The sequence below is a fragment of the Caenorhabditis elegans genome, chromosome IV (assembly GCF_000002985.6).
Source record: "Caenorhabditis elegans chromosome IV".
In the NCBI taxonomy this organism is placed as follows: domain Eukaryota; kingdom Metazoa; phylum Nematoda; class Chromadorea; order Rhabditida; family Rhabditidae; genus Caenorhabditis; species Caenorhabditis elegans.
Genome location: NC_003282.8, coordinates 17,320,084 through 17,339,397, shown reverse-complemented (window position 1 = coordinate 17,339,397; position 19,314 = coordinate 17,320,084). Strand labels below are relative to the sequence as shown.

At 35.3% G+C, this 19,314-nt stretch overlaps 7 protein-coding genes and 2 non-coding genes across 13 annotated transcripts; 3 read left to right on the top strand and 6 right to left on the bottom strand.

Moving 5' to 3' along the window:
• Nucleotides 1–427: 427 nt before the first annotated feature.
• C49C3.10 (Protein kinase domain-containing protein) lies at nt 428–2,600 on the top strand (the record flags this gene model as incomplete). Of its 2 annotated transcripts, NM_001269010.3 has the most annotated exons (8): nt 428–539; nt 638–712; nt 768–927; nt 973–1,080; nt 1,300–1,468; nt 1,783–1,966; nt 2,008–2,203; nt 2,313–2,600. In NM_001269010.3, the coding sequence occupies 8 exons, from the start codon at nt 436–438 to the stop codon at nt 2,469–2,471; spliced, it is 1,155 nt and encodes a 384-aa protein (NP_001255939.1). The 2 variants fall into 2 exon arrangements, with proteins under 2 accessions (NP_001255939.1, NP_001255940.1); NM_001269011.3 differs by lacking the exon at nt 428–539 and having other exon boundaries at nt 687–712; nt 2,313–2,471.
• Nucleotides 2,601–2,712: 112 nt separating this feature from the next.
• On the bottom strand, nt 2,713–4,195 carry C49C3.8 (SPK domain-containing protein; the record flags this gene model as incomplete). 2 transcript variants are annotated; one of them, NM_001269008.3, is made up of 4 exons in its annotated part: nt 2,713–3,337; nt 3,390–3,500; nt 3,549–3,698; nt 4,010–4,195. In NM_001269008.3, the coding sequence occupies 4 exons, from the start codon at nt 4,063–4,065 to the stop codon at nt 2,752–2,754; spliced, it is 903 nt and encodes a 300-aa protein (NP_001255937.1). The 2 variants fall into 2 exon arrangements, with proteins under 2 accessions (NP_001255937.1, NP_001255938.1); NM_001269009.3 differs by lacking the exon at nt 4,010–4,195 and having other exon boundaries at nt 2,752–3,337; nt 3,549–3,598.
• 21ur-13240 lies at nt 3,085–3,105 on the top strand. The gene has a single exon (NR_068525.1).
• A 108-nt stretch (nt 4,196–4,303) lies between the features above and the next one.
• Nucleotides 4,304–5,167, bottom strand: C49C3.15 (DUF4515 domain-containing protein). Its single transcript, NM_070683.5, has 2 exons — nt 4,560–5,167; nt 4,304–4,511 (listed from the first exon to the last, which is right to left on the bottom strand). Exons 1-2 carry the CDS (start codon nt 5,159–5,161, stop codon nt 4,355–4,357), a joined length of 759 nt encoding a protein of 252 aa, NP_503084.2. The 5' UTR covers nt 5,162–5,167; the 3' UTR covers nt 4,304–4,354.
• A 584-nt stretch (nt 5,168–5,751) lies between these two features.
• On the bottom strand, nt 5,752–6,837 carry C49C3.7 (Coiled-coil domain-containing protein 176). The gene is made up of 3 exons (NM_001392455.1): nt 6,695–6,837; nt 5,938–6,647; nt 5,752–5,888 (listed from the first exon to the last, which is right to left on the bottom strand). The coding sequence occupies exons 1-2, from the start codon at nt 6,817–6,819 to the stop codon at nt 5,939–5,941; spliced, it is 834 nt and encodes a 277-aa protein (NP_001379226.1). The 5' UTR covers nt 6,820–6,837; the 3' UTR covers nt 5,752–5,888; nt 5,938.
• A 113-nt stretch (nt 6,838–6,950) lies between these two features.
• On the bottom strand, nt 6,951–7,871 carry C49C3.6 (uncharacterized protein). Its single transcript, NM_070681.4, has 3 exons — nt 7,755–7,871; nt 7,157–7,707; nt 6,951–7,103 (listed from the first exon to the last, which is right to left on the bottom strand). The coding sequence occupies exons 1-2, from the start codon at nt 7,865–7,867 to the stop codon at nt 7,158–7,160; spliced, it is 663 nt and encodes a 220-aa protein (NP_503082.1). The 5' UTR covers nt 7,868–7,871; the 3' UTR covers nt 6,951–7,103; nt 7,157.
• Nucleotides 7,872–8,660: 789 nt separating this feature from the next.
• Nucleotides 8,661–10,210, bottom strand: ceh-88 (Homeobox domain-containing protein). The gene is made up of 6 exons (NM_070680.3): nt 10,134–10,210; nt 9,968–10,084; nt 9,603–9,797; nt 9,108–9,218; nt 8,920–9,063; nt 8,661–8,862 (listed from the first exon to the last, which is right to left on the bottom strand). The coding sequence occupies exons 1-6, from the start codon at nt 10,191–10,193 to the stop codon at nt 8,701–8,703; spliced, it is 789 nt and encodes a 262-aa protein (NP_503081.2). The 5' UTR covers nt 10,194–10,210; the 3' UTR covers nt 8,661–8,700.
• Nucleotides 10,211–10,736: 526 nt separating this feature from the next.
• kola-5 (EGF-like domain-containing protein) lies at nt 10,737–18,603 on the bottom strand (the record flags this gene model as incomplete). 3 transcript variants are annotated; one of them, NM_070679.7, is made up of 22 exons in its annotated part: nt 10,737–10,952; nt 11,043–11,203; nt 11,251–11,462; nt 11,509–11,585; nt 11,631–11,769; nt 11,944–12,194; nt 12,372–12,518; nt 12,563–13,190; nt 14,090–14,219; nt 14,269–14,390; nt 14,437–14,552; nt 14,597–14,930; nt 15,136–15,270; nt 15,319–15,409; nt 15,519–15,714; nt 15,967–16,390; nt 16,442–16,851; nt 16,900–17,041; nt 17,310–17,677; nt 18,014–18,125; nt 18,172–18,290; nt 18,402–18,603. In NM_070679.7, 22 exons carry the CDS (start codon nt 18,598–18,600, stop codon nt 10,765–10,767), a joined length of 4,701 nt encoding a protein of 1,566 aa, NP_503080.1. The 3 variants fall into 3 exon arrangements, with proteins under 3 accessions (NP_503080.1, NP_001368306.1, NP_001299950.1); NM_001380571.1 differs by lacking the exons at nt 16,442–16,851; nt 16,900–17,041; nt 17,310–17,677; ... (1 more) ...; nt 18,172–18,290; nt 18,402–18,603 and having other exon boundaries at nt 10,765–10,952; nt 15,967–15,988; NM_001313021.3 differs by lacking the exons at nt 15,967–16,390; nt 16,442–16,851; nt 16,900–17,041; ... (2 more) ...; nt 18,172–18,290; nt 18,402–18,603 and having other exon boundaries at nt 10,765–10,952; nt 15,519–15,547.
• Nucleotides 18,030–18,050, top strand: 21ur-11407. The gene has a single exon (NR_068524.1).
• Nucleotides 18,604–19,314: the final 711 nt, after the last annotated feature.

Sequence of the window (19,314 nt, the reverse complement as noted above, 5' to 3'; positions counted from 1 at the left end):
TTAAAATATGTTGATTCTTTCAGTACTTCAGTAATACACACGTTGGTATTATAGGATGTAAAACAAGAAAAATAGGAAGAATAATCTTTATTATCAGTACTAATATAAAAACTGATAACGACTTGAGACGGCAGAGAGTTATACATTTGAATGCGCTTCACTCGTTGCGCGTATTGATTTTAGCTCTTTTTAATTTGTCTTAAAATTTTTCTGTGAGGTTTGAAAAGAATTTGAAATAAAAAACAGGTGGAAGAATGAATGGTACAGTTTTAAAAAAGGGCATTTATTTAGTTAAATGTTTTTGTTTTGTTTACTCCTGATTTATTTTTCCTTATTTTTTTCTCCCACGTTTCTCTCCTAGAATGACATGAACTCTTTGTTACAGTAGAACAGAAATCAATCAGTATGTAAATTTTGCAGCTTGCATTTGTCAATATGCAAACATATCACGAATTCCAACAGCCAAATGGAACATTTTTCACAGTTCCTGTTCGATATGTTAATGTGCAACCATTTCAATTTGATAAGCCTTTTGTTGTGTAAGTAATTGTGTAGTGAGAAGATTGATGACATTTTAAATATTTTGATTACAAATGGTTACAAAATTGAATAATAAAATCAAATAAAATTTATTTAGGCATGCTTTTGACCAAGTTCTTGGTCGGCCAGTTGTGATCAAAAAAGTTATGCTGCCGGATAGTCTTCATGATCGGTAAGTAATATTTTTGGAGACTAGTTTAAAAATAACGGAATTAAAACATTTTCAGTCAACCTTGGAGACGAGCTCAACGCGAGCTGAATTGCATGTTGAACATTGAAGATGACAACGTGGTCAAGATGTACAGCACATTTACTCCTGCAGAAAATCCACTAAAAATGACCGAATTTTATATAGTAAGAGAATATATGCATGGAACCATGAAAAATGTGAGTCTGAAATTTAAATTTTATAGTGAAAAATTTGACTTACAGCTTTCTGCGTCAACATTTAACGAGGGAGGACATAGAACTGTCAAATCTATATTTTTTGACATTTGTCGCGGTGTACAATACCTGCACGCCATGAGGATAAGCCATCGAGTAAGTTTTTATTCAAGAAACCAGGTTTATCACAGTAACTTATTTCTAGTATTTCATTTCAAAGCTGGTATATTTTGTAACTGAACGACAAGTTAGATTTTCTTCTACTTTACCTTCTGTTCAAAATGCTAAATTAAAAATCCTAACTTTTCCTTTTTAAATGTTTTCGAATCTTTCCTTAATGACGCTTAATTACCTCATGACTAGCTCAAATTTTAGGACCTAAAACCAGAGAATATACTGATGAACCAAGAAGGAGACGTGAAACTTTGTGATTTTGGTCATTCAAATAAAGAAGATCCCACTTCAAACACGCCGTATATTGTTCAACGATTTTACAGAGCACCTGAAATAATTTGTGAAACTACGGATAATAATAAGACAAATGGTAAGCTACTTTTACTGCTGCTGTGGATTTTGGTAAATTACCAAAATATGATGATTATTTCATGCGTTTAAAACTTTTTATAATTTGAAATACACACATTTTATAGTTAGTCCAACATGACCAATCTTAACTGAATTCTCCAAATTTTTTCCAAAGTTATGAAAAGTTATAAGAAATTTAAAAAAAATTAAATGTTTTCGATGACATTTGGTCAGTTCAACTGTATAATATTGGTTTCATGAAAGTCCCCTATTGCCGCTACTTCATTTTTAATAGGCTACTTTACTGACTCTCAATTTTCTCTCAATTTTCAGTTGACATCTGGTCCTTGGGATGTATTCTCGCAGAGTTGCTAACCGGTCATGTACTATTCCGTGGCAAAGATCACATTGATCAGTTCATTTTAATGGTTCAGTTCCTAGGAAACGCAGGACCATCTTTCTACTCACAAATGAATGAGCATGCCAGAAACTTTTTGCTCCGTTATAACCTAGATCAGTTAGTTTTCCTACTCAAACAAATATAAAATATGAATTCAGGTACCAGGCTCCAATCAATTTTTACTCTCGCTTTCCCGACACGGTATTCCAAGGAGTTTTGCAATTCGAGCCAAAGGAATGTGATATGTCACGTGATCTTCTTTTCCGAATGTTGGTTATTAATCCGGACGATCGACTTAATATACAAATGGTTTTGTCGCATCCGTATTTGAGAGAGATTTGGGGCGAAATTGTGGTTAGTTAGATTAGATGTTTAACAACTAAAGTTAGGAAAATGATTCTTGCTGAAATCTAATTTTTTTTAAACAGAATAAATAAAAACTTAGGAAATAGTAATTTTCCAGGCCGAAGATGTGATTCCTGAGCCTCAGCCTCCAAATGAGCTTCTCAGATTTTTCGATTTTCAACCTTATTCGAGTCCATTGGATATGAGAGAGGAGATTTTCCAGAAGATTAAAAACTTTGGAAATCAGTATAATATTATGAACGAATCGAAAAATTGAACCTAGTTTTTAAAAAACTTGTACATCAATTTTTCTTGATGTTTTATGATTTATGTCCCAGTGCGAAAAATTCAGATCCCAGTGTTTATTTATTGAATGAATCTTGAAGTTTGCAAAACTCGCGCTGTTAATTATTTTCAATCGTGTTGTTCATCTAGAAAGTTTCGTGTTAAATCTTTTTTAAAACTTCAGATTTTTCCGAGTTCTTTACAGAATCTATAAATTAAGAAACTGGACGTTATATTGAAAATTTAATACTTTATTAAAATACATTATTGCATTACCCACCTATCAGCTTCAAACCAATATCAAGAACTGAATGAATGGATTGCACTGGAATTGGTTGATCCGTGTCTCCTAGATCTTTTTCCAAAGTATTCAATCGAACTTTTATGTCTGCTAATTCTGGCATATTTAAGTGATGCAGAAACCCTTTCAATCCTTCCAAATATGCTCTCATTCCAGGTTTTCCAGAACTTTGTTCAATATGTTTGGATTTAAAATTTGCGACTTGTGCCACTAGTGCTTCATTTGAAGTTTTCAATTCTTCTATGAGCTTCTTGTTTGATGTTTCAACAGCTTCAGTTATCATTTCCTTCATAGAATTCAACATTGATGTACTCGGAACTTCAGATTGGTCCGAGTTAGAGATAAATGCCCGTTTTGAACACTCTTTTATTTTTCTGAGATCTTCCAAATCATTCATGCGCCGCTTGCGATACGGAACGGTCTTCGATGGAATAACAGATTGATAAGGAATAATTAGCTCCATCGGATTTAACGTATAATCGAGAAAATCAGTTTTCCAAGTGTAACTGGCTAGACATCCATTTGGCTCAAATATCAAATTCATAGTTGAGTTCAAGCTGTAAGATTCAAAATTCCAGTCATGAGACTATATATGTTGTTTAAACTAACTCTTTTACAAATTGGTCGTTCAGAATTAAGTTGAACTTCTTGGCCACTTCAAGTTTTGTCTCAATATCAAAATGTGTTAGATGAAGGTTAGAAGAAAGAGAGTTCCGGAATCTGAATTAGTTTTAACTTTAAAAACTTCCGTATAAAACAAATTGGTACCTGTAATACAAGCTTCTATCGGCATGCTCGAATCCTAGTGTATCCTTCATTTTGGTGAATATTTCAAAAGTTCCGCAATTTTTGTAGTTTTCCGCTATGAAATTCCAAATTTTGAAATCATCTTCAGGAGAAAACGACAATTTAGATTTTCTGGAAAATTGGGTGAATTGGTTGCTTGTAGATTGTGTATTACACAATTATAAAGTGGTATTTTTCTTTTTAAAAAAATAAAGTCAAAGAATAAAATCTTCATATACTCAAAACTGCTGAGCACGATTACAAAGTTTCGAAAAATTGTATATTTTTGAGAGAGTACGATAACTAATTACTTTCAACGATCGGTTTTCATTTCCAAATGAACTATTCATTAAAAATCAGAACAAACAGGACATTTTTTTATAAAATCGTATCGTAAAGGCGCATTTCAAAGAAATTTTAACATAATTAAACAGTTTACTTACTTCTTCATAGTAGGTGTAGTTAATTGAAGAATTTGCTCACTAAGGAAATCGGACATCTTATATCTATTGATGGCGAAATCTATACTAATAGTACATATTACGAGGAGGGGTATTAATGCAACGATCGATGAAAGGGACCCAAGTGTTCACATGGCAAACGCGCTCCGTCGCGAATAAAGAAAACATAATGTTCCAATGTGTTTGGATTCAACTGTATCTATATTTATAACTGCAAAGAATCTGAAAAATGTTTAACCTAGATTGATTTTCGTTTCATTTTTTTCTGAACAAATTATATACGGACTGTTTTATTAAATTCTAAAAATCACAGTAAAAATGTACAATTTAAAACAGTAAAATGTCTCTGGGATTAATGGCTTTGCCTGCTGCTGCTAAGGGTGACTCTGCAGGTTTCACGACTTTTGCAGTGGACGTTGATGGACTCGAATCCTTGCCTGGACTCACAACTTGCTTTCGCTGGGGAGTAATAGTCGAAGCATATCTGGAAAAATTGAACATTTATTTTTAAAAAAAATCTCGATATGCATACTTGCTACTGGATTTGTAGAAAGCCGCTGCCATTTTCAAATCAGCACATTCTCTCGTCTTCTTTTCAATTTCACATTTCGCCTCTTTCAACTCCGCCACCAATTGCAAGTTGTTCTTTTTGCACATAACACTATAGTTTTCCAATATAGTGTACTTTTGCTTCATATCGGCATCTTGTTCGTTTTTAACTTCTTGAAGTTTCCTGTGAAACGCTGCTTCTTGCATTTTCAGGCGAGTCTCCAAACTGAAATTTCTCTCCTCGGATAGTTTTAATTTTTCTCTCAATATTGTCAATTCTTGCGCATCGGAGCTGGACGCTGATGTTGAAGCCACATCGACAGCAGCAGCCTCAGCAGCACTTTGTTTTGCTACTTCCATTTGAAGTTTACGACTATCGATTTTGAACCGAGCAATTATTTTTCGTGGACTTGCAGATTTTGGTGCAACTGTAGCTGAAGATTTGGGTGCTTGTTCCTGTTGTGTTGATGATGTGGCTGGAGATTCAACTTTCTTTCTTTTTGGGTCCTTTTGTTCATTTTTAGCAGCTTTATTCTTGTGGAGGTTTTCAATGCGTTTACGCATGGCAACAGACCGTCTTGGCATTCTTCTGAAGAAAACAAATTCATAATTGTGACCGAATAGTTGTGTGGTGATAAAAAACACAAGAAGCATTAGTTTTGGCGTAAGCCACGGTGATCCCGATGGTACCAACATAGACGTGAACTCAACTTATTTGCTATGTTTGACTATGGTAACATATCATGGGTCTTGGCGCGAAAAAAGTTTATTGTATAATTTTTTTACTTTGACTAAGTACTGTTTCGTTTATTTTTCATGCATTCAATTCAATTCAATTCAATTAATAAGTTTTTAGCGAATTTTATCGTTTCCTTTTCATTTTTCTGTTTTCAAGTCGGAAGCAGCCGTAAAAATCCAAAAAAAGTCTACCATAAACATTTTGCGCGTCGAGACCCATCTGAATAAATCCATGCGCCTTTAAGAAGGTGTGACAAGATCTTGTAAATTTACCATAATTTGAAATTTAAGCTACTAAAAAACACATTCCAAAAGACGGAGAAACTGACAGAAAATTATCGAACGTGCACACACACTCTCTTCAATAGCTGCGTCTCTTCACTCTATATCATGTGGCCTCATAGATCATTGGGGCGCTTTTGCCAACTGTTCAGAGTCGATAATTAATATTTTATTTTATTTCAACAACAGAAACGTTCTAAAAACGTTCAAAACATAAATGCAACGAAACACATGATTGATTGTGTGATGAGATTCATGAAGATGACACGGCTTGGCCTGAGTTGGAGGGAACCTTGAAAAAATGTCAATTTTAAATGCTCAAGGTGAAACTACAAAGTTACCTTAATTACTGGACGTCGAATCTAATCTGATCGCCATGCTCAGAAGAATTTCATTGGGTGTTTGGTTGGTGGAGTCTCGGCTGATATGCATAGATCCACGACTTGAAGTCATTTTTAGAATTTTCAGCTCTTCTTCAGCCTTTCTACGTGCACTTCTCTCCATTTCCAAATCTTCTCGCAATTCCCAAATGTCTCTATTTGAATCGTTGGGTACTTCCACGGATTCCGATCTGTCGCCGATCACATTTCTAATTCGTGCACTTAGAGCAAGCTTTTCAGAGAGCACATCATTAAATCGATCTTTCCACATTTCTTTTTCTCGTAGCAGAATCAAATTAGATTGTGTAGCGCTCTCCATTTCGGATTTGATCTTCATATCAACTTTAAACTGATTTCCTTGTTGTGCTTTCAAGAATTCCAGCTCCTTCTTGAGTTGGTCGGTGACTTTTAAAAGTTCAACATTTTCAGCAGCAGTAGTCTCGAAACAATTTTTGTAGAACTTCGACTCCTCTTCAGCGCTGTCAATTTCGGATTTCAACTTTTTATCAACTTTAAACTGGTTTCCTGGTTGTCTCTTTAAAAATTCCAGCTCTTTTTTGAGTTCATCAGTGGCTTTTAAAAGCTCGACATTTTTAGCAGCAGCTGTTTCAAATCGGTTTTTGTAGATCGTCGACTCCTCTTTAACGATCTTGTACTGGTCTTCAGTGTATCTGTAAATAATTTATATTGTTCTGAATTGCTTCCGTGTAAAACTAACGTCAATGGAAGATTGTGCAGTTTCATCAGAGCTTCCTGTTGTTCGATTTCTTTCTTTTTTCTAGCAAGTGTACCCATAAATCCACAGATTCTTGCATGTTTTTGTCTTTTATTAGGGGGTGGCATGCTTCTGGAAAAAAAAAACTATGATGGAAAGTCTTAACAGGAATTTAAAAAAATTAATAATCGTTGAGATATTTGGATTAAATAATATTATTTTGAAAATGTCAACAATTACAAAAAAAAAAAAAGCTTTTCGAAAATACTTTGTCTATTTATTGGTTTATTCTAATAAAATAAATGCAGTAACGTTTCAAAAACGCTCAAAACAGAAATTAAACGAAGCAGATTTTTGAGTGCTGAGATTCATAAAGTTGAGATGGAATGTGTTGAGTGTCGATTGAGGAATTCTGAAAAAAAAACAATAAAAATTTTCAATCGTTCTTGTAAAATACAAAATTACCTTAATTAACCGACGTCGTATCCAATCCTATCGCCATTTTCAGGAGCATCTCATTGGGTGTTTGGTTGTTCGAGCGTGTGGAGCATTGATTTCTCGGCAGAGATCCACGAGTTGAATTCATTTTTTGAGCTTTCGGTTCTTCTTCCGTTTTTCTACGAGCACTTCTATCAATTTCCAAATCTTCTCGCAGTTCCCACGTGTTACCATTTGAATCATTAGGCACTTCTACGGATTCTACTATGTCGCCCATCATACTTTTCACTCGTGCACTTAGCGCAAGCTTCTCAGCGAGAACATCATAATACCGATTTTGCCAAATTTCTCTTTCACGAAGCAACGTCATATTTGATTGCCTGGTGCTCTCGATTTGGGATTTGAACTTCATATCGACCTTCAACTGATTTCCTTGTTGGTTTTTCAACAATTCCAGCTCTTTTTTGAGTTGATCGTTGGATTTTAGAAGTTCAACGTTCTCGGCGGCAGTAGTTTCGAAGCAATTTTTGTAGAACTTCGACTCCTCTGCAACTTGTTCGTACTGTTCTGCAGTATACCTGTAAATTCGTTCAATTTTTCGCAAAAATATCTAAATAAAACTAACGCTAACGGATGCATGAGAAGAGCTTCATGTCGTTCAATTTCCTTTCTTTTTTTTGCGGGTGGGCCTTTCAGTCCATTGATTCTACCTGCCGCTCGTCTCTTGGACAGTGGCATTTTTCTGAAAAGAACCAATATTTTGTGAGGGAAATTTATAAAATTTCGCAAAAATCAAAAGTAAAACATCGCACGCACATTGATATCCATTAACTGATATAATTTAACAAAAGTGAGACAATCAAGAGAAAAAAGTACAATCAGTCTCGTAAAAAGAAACCGAACAAACAAAATCCGTCTCGTTGTCCCGCGTCTCTCATCTCTGGTGCATGACGCTGGAGCGCACTTTCCTCTTCTAAATTTCATTTTCTGTAGAAACTTTCAGGCTTGTCAGAAACATAAAAAGCCTTGAAATATGCACTTTATAGGATTAAAATGGATCCATCATATTTTTGTATTCAAACTAAAATTGTTCACAGAATGTTTTGTTTGGATATGCAGAAAGAGAATCCAAAAAATACTATGATAAATATTCGCAGTATTTCCATAGGAATATATTTATTGGATTGCTTTGGATAATTTCCTTTTTAAATATCATAATTTTGCAAAAATTTCACACGTCAGTTTAAAGGTACACGCTGATTTCCTGAATAGGTCTCGCCACGATCTCGATCATAGTGGTTGTTAAATACTGGTGCCCTGTGAAGTTTATGTAATTTCAAATTCTGAACTGTGCAGGGAAACCAAAAATTTGTCCGAAGACATTCATAGATTAGTTTTATGTTTTTTTGCGAAGAGATGCTACAGTAATCTCAATATTTTTTTAAATTCTAAGAGCTCATATCACGAAACTACATGAACAACCTAATTATAGATTCATCTCTGTCCAAATTATCAGAAAACACTAGAAACTACAAAGAACTACTTTATTAAAAGAAAAGCATTTCGAATTATTAACAGTCCGTTGAACAAAGCGTCCCACTTTGAGTCACAATTTTAATCAAAATATCTTGAATATTTTGCTGCGTATTTTGCGGAGAAACTTCACGAGTATTCTCCATATTCTCCAAGAACCGCTTGTCTCTTCCTTTTCGCTTCGAGAACCAATCACGAATCTTTAAACAATAAAATTGTTCAACTGGCGCCAAAAGCTTTGCAAAAAGTCTCCTTACCTTCTTCCTCTCCATTCCAGTTTTCTCCACTAATTCCGTATATGGAATTCGAACTTTTCCTCCACCAATCGCCTCTAGTTGCAACATAGTCTCGTACTCCTTCTCAAAAAGTTCCACAGCTTCAGATCGAAAAGTTCCGACTCTCTAAAACAAAGTTTCGATTATTTACCAAACTTTGGAACTCTCACCCCTAAGCCGTTCTTTTTCATGTCTTCTCGAATCCGCTCCCTTCGTTTCTTGTCTTTCTCCGCACTTCGTCCATCAGCTTTACGGCGTTGATTGCAAAACCAGTTGTTGATCTGAATTCAATTATTTTATAAATTTTTGTCTTGAAAAAATTTTGGTCCGACCTATAAATCACCAGGTAGGCTTTTGCAAAGTGGCTTCAAAAATGGAAACTCGGTCATACTCAAAATTTAAAACGGTTTAATTTTTTCCAAAAATATGCCTACAGGTATGATCTATGGAAATATGTTGATCAGTTACTTATACCAACATTTATAATAATTTTATGGGAAGTTGGTAAAAATATATGTAAGAAAAAATTACGAACTATGAAACTCTGCCATTGTTTTTTGCTTTAAAAAAACTTGGAATGAGCTATAATTTAATTGTTTTGGTTTTTTTTTCTTGTGATTTTTTCTGGTCGACAATATTCTGAGACCGTCCTTATGTTCTATTACCTGCTTCACAGTTAAGCCAGTAATTTCTGATAACTCCCTTGCACCATCTGAATCCATTTGAGGTGTAACGAGAAACGCTTGATCCAGAGCACCCCGTTGTTCACTTGTGAACTCATACATTTGCTTGGGTGGCGGGGGCACATACTTTCCAGCTCGTTCATCTTTCTTCCGGAGACGGGACAAGGTATCTCTGACCTAAATTATTTCACCTAATTTAATTAAATTGATAGTTATTCGGAATATAAAGTTTTTAGATTAATTTTTGGTATTTCTTTCCATAAAATATCAAAGCTATTTTAATGCATCTTACCATTGATAAGTTTAAATTTCCAATTTTCCCATTTAAATTTTTTAAAGAAACTTACATTTTTATGGCTTGTTTCTGCAAGATTCGCCAACTCCTCCATATAAATATCGTGATAAAAGTTACCTTCCGAATAAAACATTTCTATAACTTTATTGGCTTCCTTGCAGCTTCTCCACTGAAAATTGTATTCTATGCTGTCTAAAATGCATCAGTTCCAAAGTCACCGTTTCAGGCTTTCTGGGAGCTGACCCAGACGGTCCGGTATTATGAAAGTTGGGATCCATTGGGGAACAATCTGAAAATGCTCAATTTTAGTTAAAAGTTGGCATCTCACATTGAAAGTTGTACAGAAATTGAGAAAAATACGGAAATCAATAAACGCGTCGCTGACGCGCCAGTAGACATTATGTTCTCCTCATTTTACACGATGTCTCGCTTTTGCCGCAAGTAGAGAAGAAGAGAAATGGGGAATAAGGGTGGAATTTTTGAACCGTATAATTTCATTTGGGAAGTTCAATAAATTCCGTAATTATAAGTAGGTTAGGAATGAAAAGATCAATATTTCGGAACTACATGGTTTTGTTTTAAAATAGTTGATGTCAATTTAAAACTTCCAAAATTTGTATGTTGTTTCAAACATAACGGAATTTTCTATTTTTGATTACTTACCAAAAAAGTTTTTGATAAAATGAATGCAATCTTTCATAGTTAAACTGAACTTTCCATTCCACTATAACCTCTTGCAAGGAGAGCAATGTGGTGTTTTTCGAAGGTGTTTCTTATTAATTAGATATTTCTGGCATAAGCGAACGATAATTTAAAAACTATAATGCACACAAATTTATTGAGAAATGATCAGAAAATTGATGTGAACTGTCTCGCGCAAGTGGCATCGTCAATCTCGTTGCAAACACATACATCAGACCAGGCGTTTGATGTTGAGCTCTGCGAGCAGTTAACCAGAGAACAATCTGATCCTTGGAATCCAGATGGGCATAGACATGATCCATCCGATTGGATAGGTGTACCACCGTTTTGGCAAACTGGAAGTTTAATATTTTATGAGAAAAACGGATTCTCAAAAAAGCATTTTCTTTAACCACATCATGTTTAAAAAAACCACGGGTTCTCACCTGGAGCGGAAGATGTTCCAAATGGGAAGAATCTGGTGTAAGTGTTTGAAGAAGCATCTTGAAGAGTAATCTTGGCAATATTGAGGCCAGGTGTGTACTTTTGTGTTGCGAAGACACTGTAGGCTGTCCAATCAAATGTGCAACCATTTCTTTGTGCGTTTCTGTAAACAATATGTATATCTCACGACCCTTAAATCCACGTTGTCACCTTGTTACACCTCCATCCCCTGAGTTAGCTACAATATCATACTCTTCAGGGATATTGAATGTGAGCATGGTTCTGGTATCCGATGATGATGTAGATACCGCATTTGAACTATCACGATCAAGATCCGAAATTATCTGCACTTTTGGAATTAATGGGTCATCTAGTAAGTAAACGGCAACGTAGAACGCCCCTCTGTCGATGTTTCCTTTGACCTAAAATTGTAGCGTCACTAAGGATCAATTGAATTTTAAACTAAACGGTTTGTGGTCCTTGGATTTTGCATTCTACGTTTTCGTTACCAGCAATTTGACAGTTTCTAAACGGAACTCCATTATCTGAAAATTTTTGTCATCTTTGTGGTGCATGCAAATGTAACTCACTAATTTTGAAGTTATCACCGACATTCCATGTAATCACATAAGCAAAAATGTTGTTTTGTGTAAAATACGTAAAATCGTCAACCTGGTCGGATGAATACCATGCGATTGATGTTGAAGATTGTAGAAAATCAGGAATGAACTGAACAGATTACAAAACTAGTTAGATTTTAAGACATCAATTTTTTCTTTAGTTTTTGATTACACGACATAGTTTTAGCTTAATAAAAACAATATAAGAATACATCAATATGTCAGATGCTCTCAAATGTGGCATATAATTGATTTTTCGAAAGGTTTTAAAGAAACACTTTACCTGTGTATCTAAATGACCTTTAACATCGTCTGTGATATACGATTGAATCAAAAATCCACCGGTGGTCATTGCAGCTTTAGCAATTCTCTCTCCATTAGGTAAAATGGGCATTGAGGTCTCATCAACAGCGTAGACAAAGAACTGTTGTTGATATGGCTGAGAAGCTGCGATGAACTCGTCAAGGGTGACATTTATCATACTAGAAACTTCGGAGAAATATACAATTATTCCTTTAACGTTGCGACCGATTCCTGAAACACAAAGTATAATTGAGATATTTGTGATTATTAATATTTCGAATGAAAACTAGTTTTATAAGTTCTGACCCATTTTTTATAAACTTTGTAAAACATAAAACTTAGACGCAAATACACTAGTAACTTTCTTACAATTAATAAGAGTTTACGGTATCTCCAAAAATTCCAAACCTTTCACGGCTTCTTTATAAATTGTTGTCAAGTCGTTAACTCCAGGCGACGGTGGTGTATTGCATGTTCTTGCGAGTAGTTCATAATTTGGACTAGTAAACAATCGTTGGAATTCGCCCAAATCACTGCCCGAATAAATCATGTCAACTGAAAAAAGGTATCACTCTTAGTGGTTTCAAAAATTCACTTACAAACTCCATCAGCACAAATAGTTAGCAATTGATACTTCCAAACTTCTGGCAAGTCGACAGTTCCGTTCAAACCCGGCAGCCCAAACAGTACTTTTGCATCGTCAAATACCAAAAAGCCATTAGTCTTCTCTAGACCTACAACAACGGTATAAGTGTGATAAGCATTATCTTTTGCCAATGGGTCCGTATTTTGGTTTGTGCAGGTGACAATTTCGCAAGATGGCCCACTAAATCCTGGATCACATATACAACTGAATAGTTTGGTAGGCTCATCGTATTCCAAATGTCCATGACCTGAACAGTCAGTAAGACTTCCTTCAGGGCCTCTCATGAAAGGAGATGTTCCCGAGCACTGATAATTTCCGTTTGAATCCTTCAGTTTGCAGTTATCTGTTGGTCCATTTCCCGGTCTGCACTGGAACGACTGAGTCACCGAAAAATCATTCGACACGAACTGAGCATCATATTTGCTTTCAGCCCCAGAAATGCACGTGGTTGGGGTTGGTTGATTGTCGCAGAAGAATGGAACAAATTGATAAAAAGTTGAATTATCTTTCCAGTTGAAAATTTGATCCGAATCGTATTTAGCACTGACTTCTCCATTACAATCAGTGATAAGAAGAGTTGCCTGAAGGATGGTTATTTTGACGTTTTTAATAAATAAATAACCAATTTTGAGCAGAAATTTCCAAAATTGTATTTTTTTTTAACTCCACTGCAAAATCATTAACAGAAAAATGGGGACTTCGTGTTTACTAGAGCTCTAGTAAATTAGAAGAATGCATTAAAGGGGGAGTAGAGTTTGTGGGTATTTTGCTTAAATAGACTAAAACTGGTCCAAAACCACCGAATTTCATAATGAGACTTCACAAAAAATTTCCAAAAATTTTTTATGGCCGGTCAAAATTTCGAAAAAAAAGAGCCAAATTTTGCTAAAATCTGAAATTTCGCACACTTTTCTTTGTCACAGCCGCTGTATTTTAGTTTTTCTGAAATTATCACCCTTTAAATCCTTATTTTGGTAATTTATCTCGCGGAAATTCGTTGATTGAGACACATTTTGAGCCGATAGGCATCCAAAAATGATCAAAATTGGATGCCTATCGGTCTAAAAGTTGTCTCAAACAACGAATTTCCGCGAGATAAATTACCAAAATAAGGATTAAAGGGTGATAATTTCAGAAAAACTAAAACCCAGCGGCTGTGACAAAGAAAAGTGTGCGAAATTTCAGATTTTAGCAAAATTTGGCTCTTTTTTTTCGAAATTTTGACCGATAAAAAATTTGATTTAAAAAAAAATTTTGATAAAAAATTTTGGAAAATTTTTGTGAAGTCTCATTATGAAATTCGGTGGTTTTGGACCAGTTTTAGTCTATTTAAGCAAAATACCCACAAACTCTACTCCCCCTTTAAATACGGGGCATTTAGGACCTATAGACGTGCTTTTCTATTTTTACTGGTGCAAAACTTAGCATATTTGAGGGGAAGATAATTTATATGTTGATGTCTATACCACTTTCTGCTTACCGTTTTATCTGAAGAACATTGGTTTTCCAGAGTAAACTTCAAAGCTGCCCCAGTACTTTCAGTTATTTTGTTCACAGGTGTCAAAGGTTCACTCTTAGCATTGACATATGAAGCTGAACGATGAATAGCACTGAAAAATCGAAATTCTCTTTTTTTTTCTCAACAATTAAGTCTCTCACTTTGGAGTCCACATTCGAATTAAAACGTCGTTTTGATCTGGTCCAGCATCGTACAACAGAATTAAGTTGTTCTCAATTCCAGCATCCAAATTTACAGTCGTTGTGTAGTAATTTGAGTTGGCCTAAAAAATCTTCAAATTGAATTTGAGCCAGTGCGTGTTTGCTTACAAAGCTGGTCACATTCTCGGGATTCAAAAAGTCGATTTGAACAGTTTTAGTTTGGTTGAATTTGGAATTTCCCAAGATTGCTAGCAACAGGCGGCGTGGCAGTTGTGGTACATTCGCTAAATAAATACTAGCGTACACTCAAATTTTGATCCAAACTCACTATCAACTGCGGAGAGCGATACTGTAATTGTTACTGGAACAGTAGCACTCTCTGTTGGTGATTTTGGAATTCTTAAAGTTCCAATGGAACTTCCAAGTGATAAGAATCTATTTGAACCAATGTTTCTGACAAATAGCAAGTTTTGGTTATATGAAGTTTTCATAAAGTTTGCGATAATTTTGTTGAAGTCTGAGTTGACATCAACTCCGATTGTATCATTAGCGACAATATAATGCCCATTTGTCTGAGCAGCAATTCTGTTGAATACTGCTCCACTTCTACTTGCGATTGCAGAGTGCTCCACTAGATTCCTGATTGTGATTATTGGGAAAATCTGAACGTTTAAAAAGTTAATAAATAAGGAAACTAGGGGGAAAATGTACAAAACTTTAGATTTTGAGGCCTTCAGTTAAAATTGTTTGTTTTCAGAAACTCGAAAAATATTTAAACGGAAGTTGTGCGATTGAGATTTTGCTAACTATTACGACTGTTGTAATTTTGGTTCATTGATAAATATGATTAAAATTCTCAAACCTTACCTTAACATTTAAATTTGTCAACTGATCATATTCTCCGGAAATAAGGTCATCATCATTCTTAGGCAAACGATTTACAAGGAGGATGATTATGGACCCTTCCAGTCTCATAGTGGCATTAGCATTTTTTAAAAATTGCTGAAATATTATTTGATTTTTAATAATTTCCTCGTTACTTGTCTTTACCTGAATAGTCTGAAGTGCAGTAGAAGCCTGAACTTCACTTCGAGCCAAAGTTGCATCTGGTTGATCGGTAACACAGTTTGTGGTAAAATCACTTAAAATATAGTGCTTTTCAAAAATTGTTTCTCAAAACTAGAGCGGAGAAACAGTTTTTAGAGTAAAAAACGAGTAATAAATAGTTTTTTTTTAAATGAAAAACTAACTTTGCAACATTTGTGTATTTAATGTCCATTTCTGTTGTCAAATCAGTCAAAACGTTAGCCAGTGTTTGGCCAGTTGGTAAATTAGCGGTGACATAACTGCCAATTGTTCTAGAGACAAGGCCATATGTAGTTGGATCGAAATCTGCAGCATATGCAAACAAGAAAGTCGCAGAGTTGTCTTGTGTAGTGCAAACAGCTGAAATTTGCTTTATGTTTAAGGGAGAGATATTCTCAAAGGGTTTAATATTAAAATTTTGTCATAAATTTTTTGGGGAAGTGCATTTACAAAAAAATTGATAAAACCCAATTTGAGCTATGCGCCAAAATCACAAAAAAATTGGAGTGGAAATCTAAATATAAACCCAAAAACGCGTGCGGTACACTTGAAGCAAAGTCATATTAGAAAATTTGCAAATTGAAAAATGTTTTAATTTTCTCCTACACATACCTTGAGATGTGCTAGAAGGCATTTCTGTCGATGTGACAACTGTTGATGAAGCTGATGAAGTCGTGGCTGCTACAGATGTAGCTTCTCCTGTTGTTGTTGAAGAAGCTTCTCCTGTTGTTGTTGAAGAAGCTTCTCCTGTTGTTGTTGAAGAAGCTTCTCCTGTTGTTGTTGAAGAAGCTTCTCCTGTTGTTGTTGAAGAAGCTTCTCCTGTTGTTGTTGAAGAAGCTTCTCCTGTTGTTGTTGAAGAAGCTTCTCCTGTTGTTGTTGAGGCTAAAGGTTCTGTTGTGGTTGCCGCTGCCGTGGTCGTCGTGATCACTGGGACCGGTACACACGCTACTCTTACAGCACGTTGAACAATTGTTAAGTCCACGGATATGTTCAGGAACAATGAATAAGTTTTCGTGGAATCACATTTGATTGTTGTCTGGAATAGAAATGAAACATTGAATTATGGGAGTTGCATTTATGCACATACACTTGGAATCCATTCAAACGCAGCTGGCGAACGCTTTTGAAGCTGCGGATTCCACGAGCGATCAAATGAAGCCGAGATTGAGTTCAATGTGATCTGAGCAGTAGGATTTGATTCCACATGCAGAGCTGGATAAAATGGGACACCCTCCACAATTGCGTAACGAGACGCATCAATCGATGGATTTTCGACATATGTGGTAGAAATCGCAAGATCCAGTGGGCCAGACGCCGGTGCAGCGTTGGTAAATACAATTCCAGTGCATCCACCGCTGGCAGTTGTGATGTTAAGATTTGCGCAATCTGGATTAGTAGGATCGGGACTTTGGAAAATGGCTAGTTGGTTGTCATAAGAACGCAGTGGCTGACGAAGGTGACAAGCAGTAAACAATGGAATAGTTGGATTAGCACTTGCTGAAATTTTTTGTTTTATATTTATATTACTAGATGGTAAAAATCTACCTCCCAAAAATACAAAGTTGTATGGGCCACTGACAACTGGATCAGCAACCACTGGAATTATCTGTCCAGAAGTGCAATCGGGGAATGATTGAATTGAAACGTACTGCGGTTTGTAGTGAGTGAGAAGCACTTGCGAAATTAGCTGGAAACGAGAATTACAGAAAATCACAAAAACTGAATTTAAGACCAGAACTTAAGCAGCCGATATTGTAAGAGCCTCACGAGATCCCAACTGTCAAAATTGAAAATTTTGGGCAGGTTGAAAAATTGTTAGCTAACTGCTGCTCGAAAATTGGTCGAAATAAATATTCCCCTGATAGCGAATACAGTACTTTAATGATAAAACCTAGCCTACAACAACGCACTACAATTTGATATGTCAAAGTGCTTGTAAAACTTCCTTCACTTACGTTAATGTTGTTCTGATCTCCATTTTCAGCTTGCAGTTGAACAAAAAGCCCTCCCGTGATATCCACAAATGTCTTGAAGTCAGATATTTGTTCATCCGAACACGCATTGAACACAATATCACTGATCCACAAAACGTTGATTCGAATCCCGAAAGCCACTGCAATTTGTCGTGCTTCATCGTGGAACTCAGCAAGTGGTGGATGCTGGGTGACGATTGTGATCACTGTATTCTTGAGTCCTCCCTTTTGAATCATTTGGATAAGATTCTCGTAGATGGCCACTTCATAACACCAATAAATGCCAGTGTCTTCGAGATCAGCCAGACTGAAGCTTATGTTCGAATTGATGTTGTCATAATTAAAACTGACTGAAAAGTGGTTTATCTGGGTAACTTCTAAAAAATTTGATTCAAGCAATATTTGATAAATCAGCCGAACAATTTTAAGTTTAAAGATGTAAAATATTGTTAAATATTGTTATAAAAGTTATTTATCATTGGCTTTCAAAAATGTTATGTCAACGCAATAAAAACCAGGATATGTGGGTGGATACATTTTTTAAGATTTCATTGCTAAAACTGACAAAAACTGTTTTTGCTTGGATTGGCCCCAAAAAATCAGCCTATCGAATATCCTGGCTTTTTGCAATGTTTCATGAAATCTTGAATTTATTCTAGTTTCGTGAGCAACATAAAATCGCTTACTGCTATCATACTGTGGTTGATCGATGTTGTCAAGGTAAGGGGTTCCCCTTGTTTCAACAAGATTGTAGTTGTCATATCCGGTTGGATAGGCGTCGAAATGCGCTTCCAATCCCTAATGTTTTCTAGTTTGCATTTTAGAACAATAATGGCAATCATACCTTTTGAATATTTGCATAAGTAGAAACTCCCCAATACTCCGTATATAAATTGATATTTATAATGTTGAAGGAAGTCCCACCGACTTTGAAATGATTGTCAGGTGGCAGGGAGGTTTTCACTGAAATTGATTCGCTTTGTGAAACTTCCAAATTTAAAAGGCTGAACACAAATAATGAACATTTAAAAAAATTTGGAAAAAATACACTTCAATTCATGATTCAATACATACCAGCTTCACAATGAATTCCTAGGTAGCCGGAAGGGCAGATGCAAATTTGTTTGGAAACATCCAAGTATCCTCCATTTGTACACTGACGAATAGTGCAATTTCCATTGTCATCCTTATTGAAAAACGATGGGCAATCATCTGAAAAGACCCCTGAGATCAGGGACAACGCCCCAATAATTAGGGCCGTTTTTTGGAGCATCAACTGAAATTTTTAGTTAATTTATAGCAATGCAAATTAACAGTTAATGTAAGAAAACTGCCAGAAAAAAGGAAAATGATTAAAAATTGATGGTGCAAAGCTAAAATGTACAAAATTGTGTCAGAAAATGGGTGTGCCAACAAAAGTGTTTAACACACTGATAAAATTTTGGCTCTCTCCTTCTCACTGATAAGAATTAAAAAATCGGGTCAGCTTGTTTGCTTAATTATTTATTCGCTGGAATTTTTGATGTTTTAGGGACTAGTGAATATTTCTGTTTGCAGTTTGGAGACGTGGCATTGCTACCGTAACATTCTCAGATAACATGGGACCACGTCTAATTAGTTAAAAAGCATTTCTAATTAGCAAAAACAGGAAAAATCAGTTCTAATTAGCACGGATCCATTTCTAATTAGCAAAGCTAGAAAAAAACCAGATCTAATTAGCTCTGAATCATTTCTAATTAGAAATGGCAGAAAAAACCAAATTTTCACAGCCAGGTGTCATTTCTAATTAGCAATGCTAGAAAAAGCCATATCTAATTAGCGCGGAATCATTTCTAATTAGCAAAACCGAACAAAAAATTATATTTTCTTTTGCATTTTTTATCGGTTTATTTGTTTTATAAAATCTATTTACACAGTTTTTTATTTTATCAGTTTTATTTTCAAGTTGGATATATCGTTCGGTTACTTCTTTTTGTTGTTTGAATTT

Bases quoted from the DNA above. Each gene is read 5' to 3' on its own strand.
- C49C3.15 (NM_070683.5), bottom strand. From the start codon at position 5,161: ATGCCAAGACGGTCTGTTGCCATGCGTAAACGCATTGAAAACCTCCAC. The intron at 4,512-4,559 runs GTATGCATATCG...CAATTTTTCCAG, and splicing joins TTCTACAAATCCAGTAGCAA to ATATGCTTCGACTATTACTC.
- C49C3.7 (NM_001392455.1), bottom strand. From the start codon at position 6,819: ATGCCACCCCCTAATAAAAGACAAAAACATGCAAGAATCTGTGGATTT. The intron at 6,648-6,694 runs GTTAGTTTTACA...AATTATTTACAG, and splicing joins CTGCACAATCTTCCATTGAC to ATACACTGAAGACCAGTACA.
- C49C3.6 (NM_070681.4), bottom strand. From the start codon at position 7,867: ATGCCACTGTCCAAGAGACGAGCGGCAGGTAGAATCAATGGACTGAAA. The intron at 7,708-7,754 runs GTTAGTTTTATT...ACGAATTTACAG, and splicing joins CTTCTCATGCATCCGTTAGC to GTATACTGCAGAACAGTACG.
- ceh-88 (NM_070680.3), bottom strand. From the start codon at position 10,193: ATGGATCCCAACTTTCATAATACCGGACCGTCTGGGTCAGCTCCCAGA. The intron at 9,798-9,967 runs GTAAGTTTCTTT...GAAATAATTTAG, and splicing joins CAGAAACAAGCCATAAAAAT to GTCAGAGATACCTTGTCCCG. The intron at 9,064-9,107 runs GTGAGAGTTCCA...ACTTTGTTTTAG, and splicing joins TGAAAAAGAACGGCTTAGGG to AGAGTCGGAACTTTTCGATC.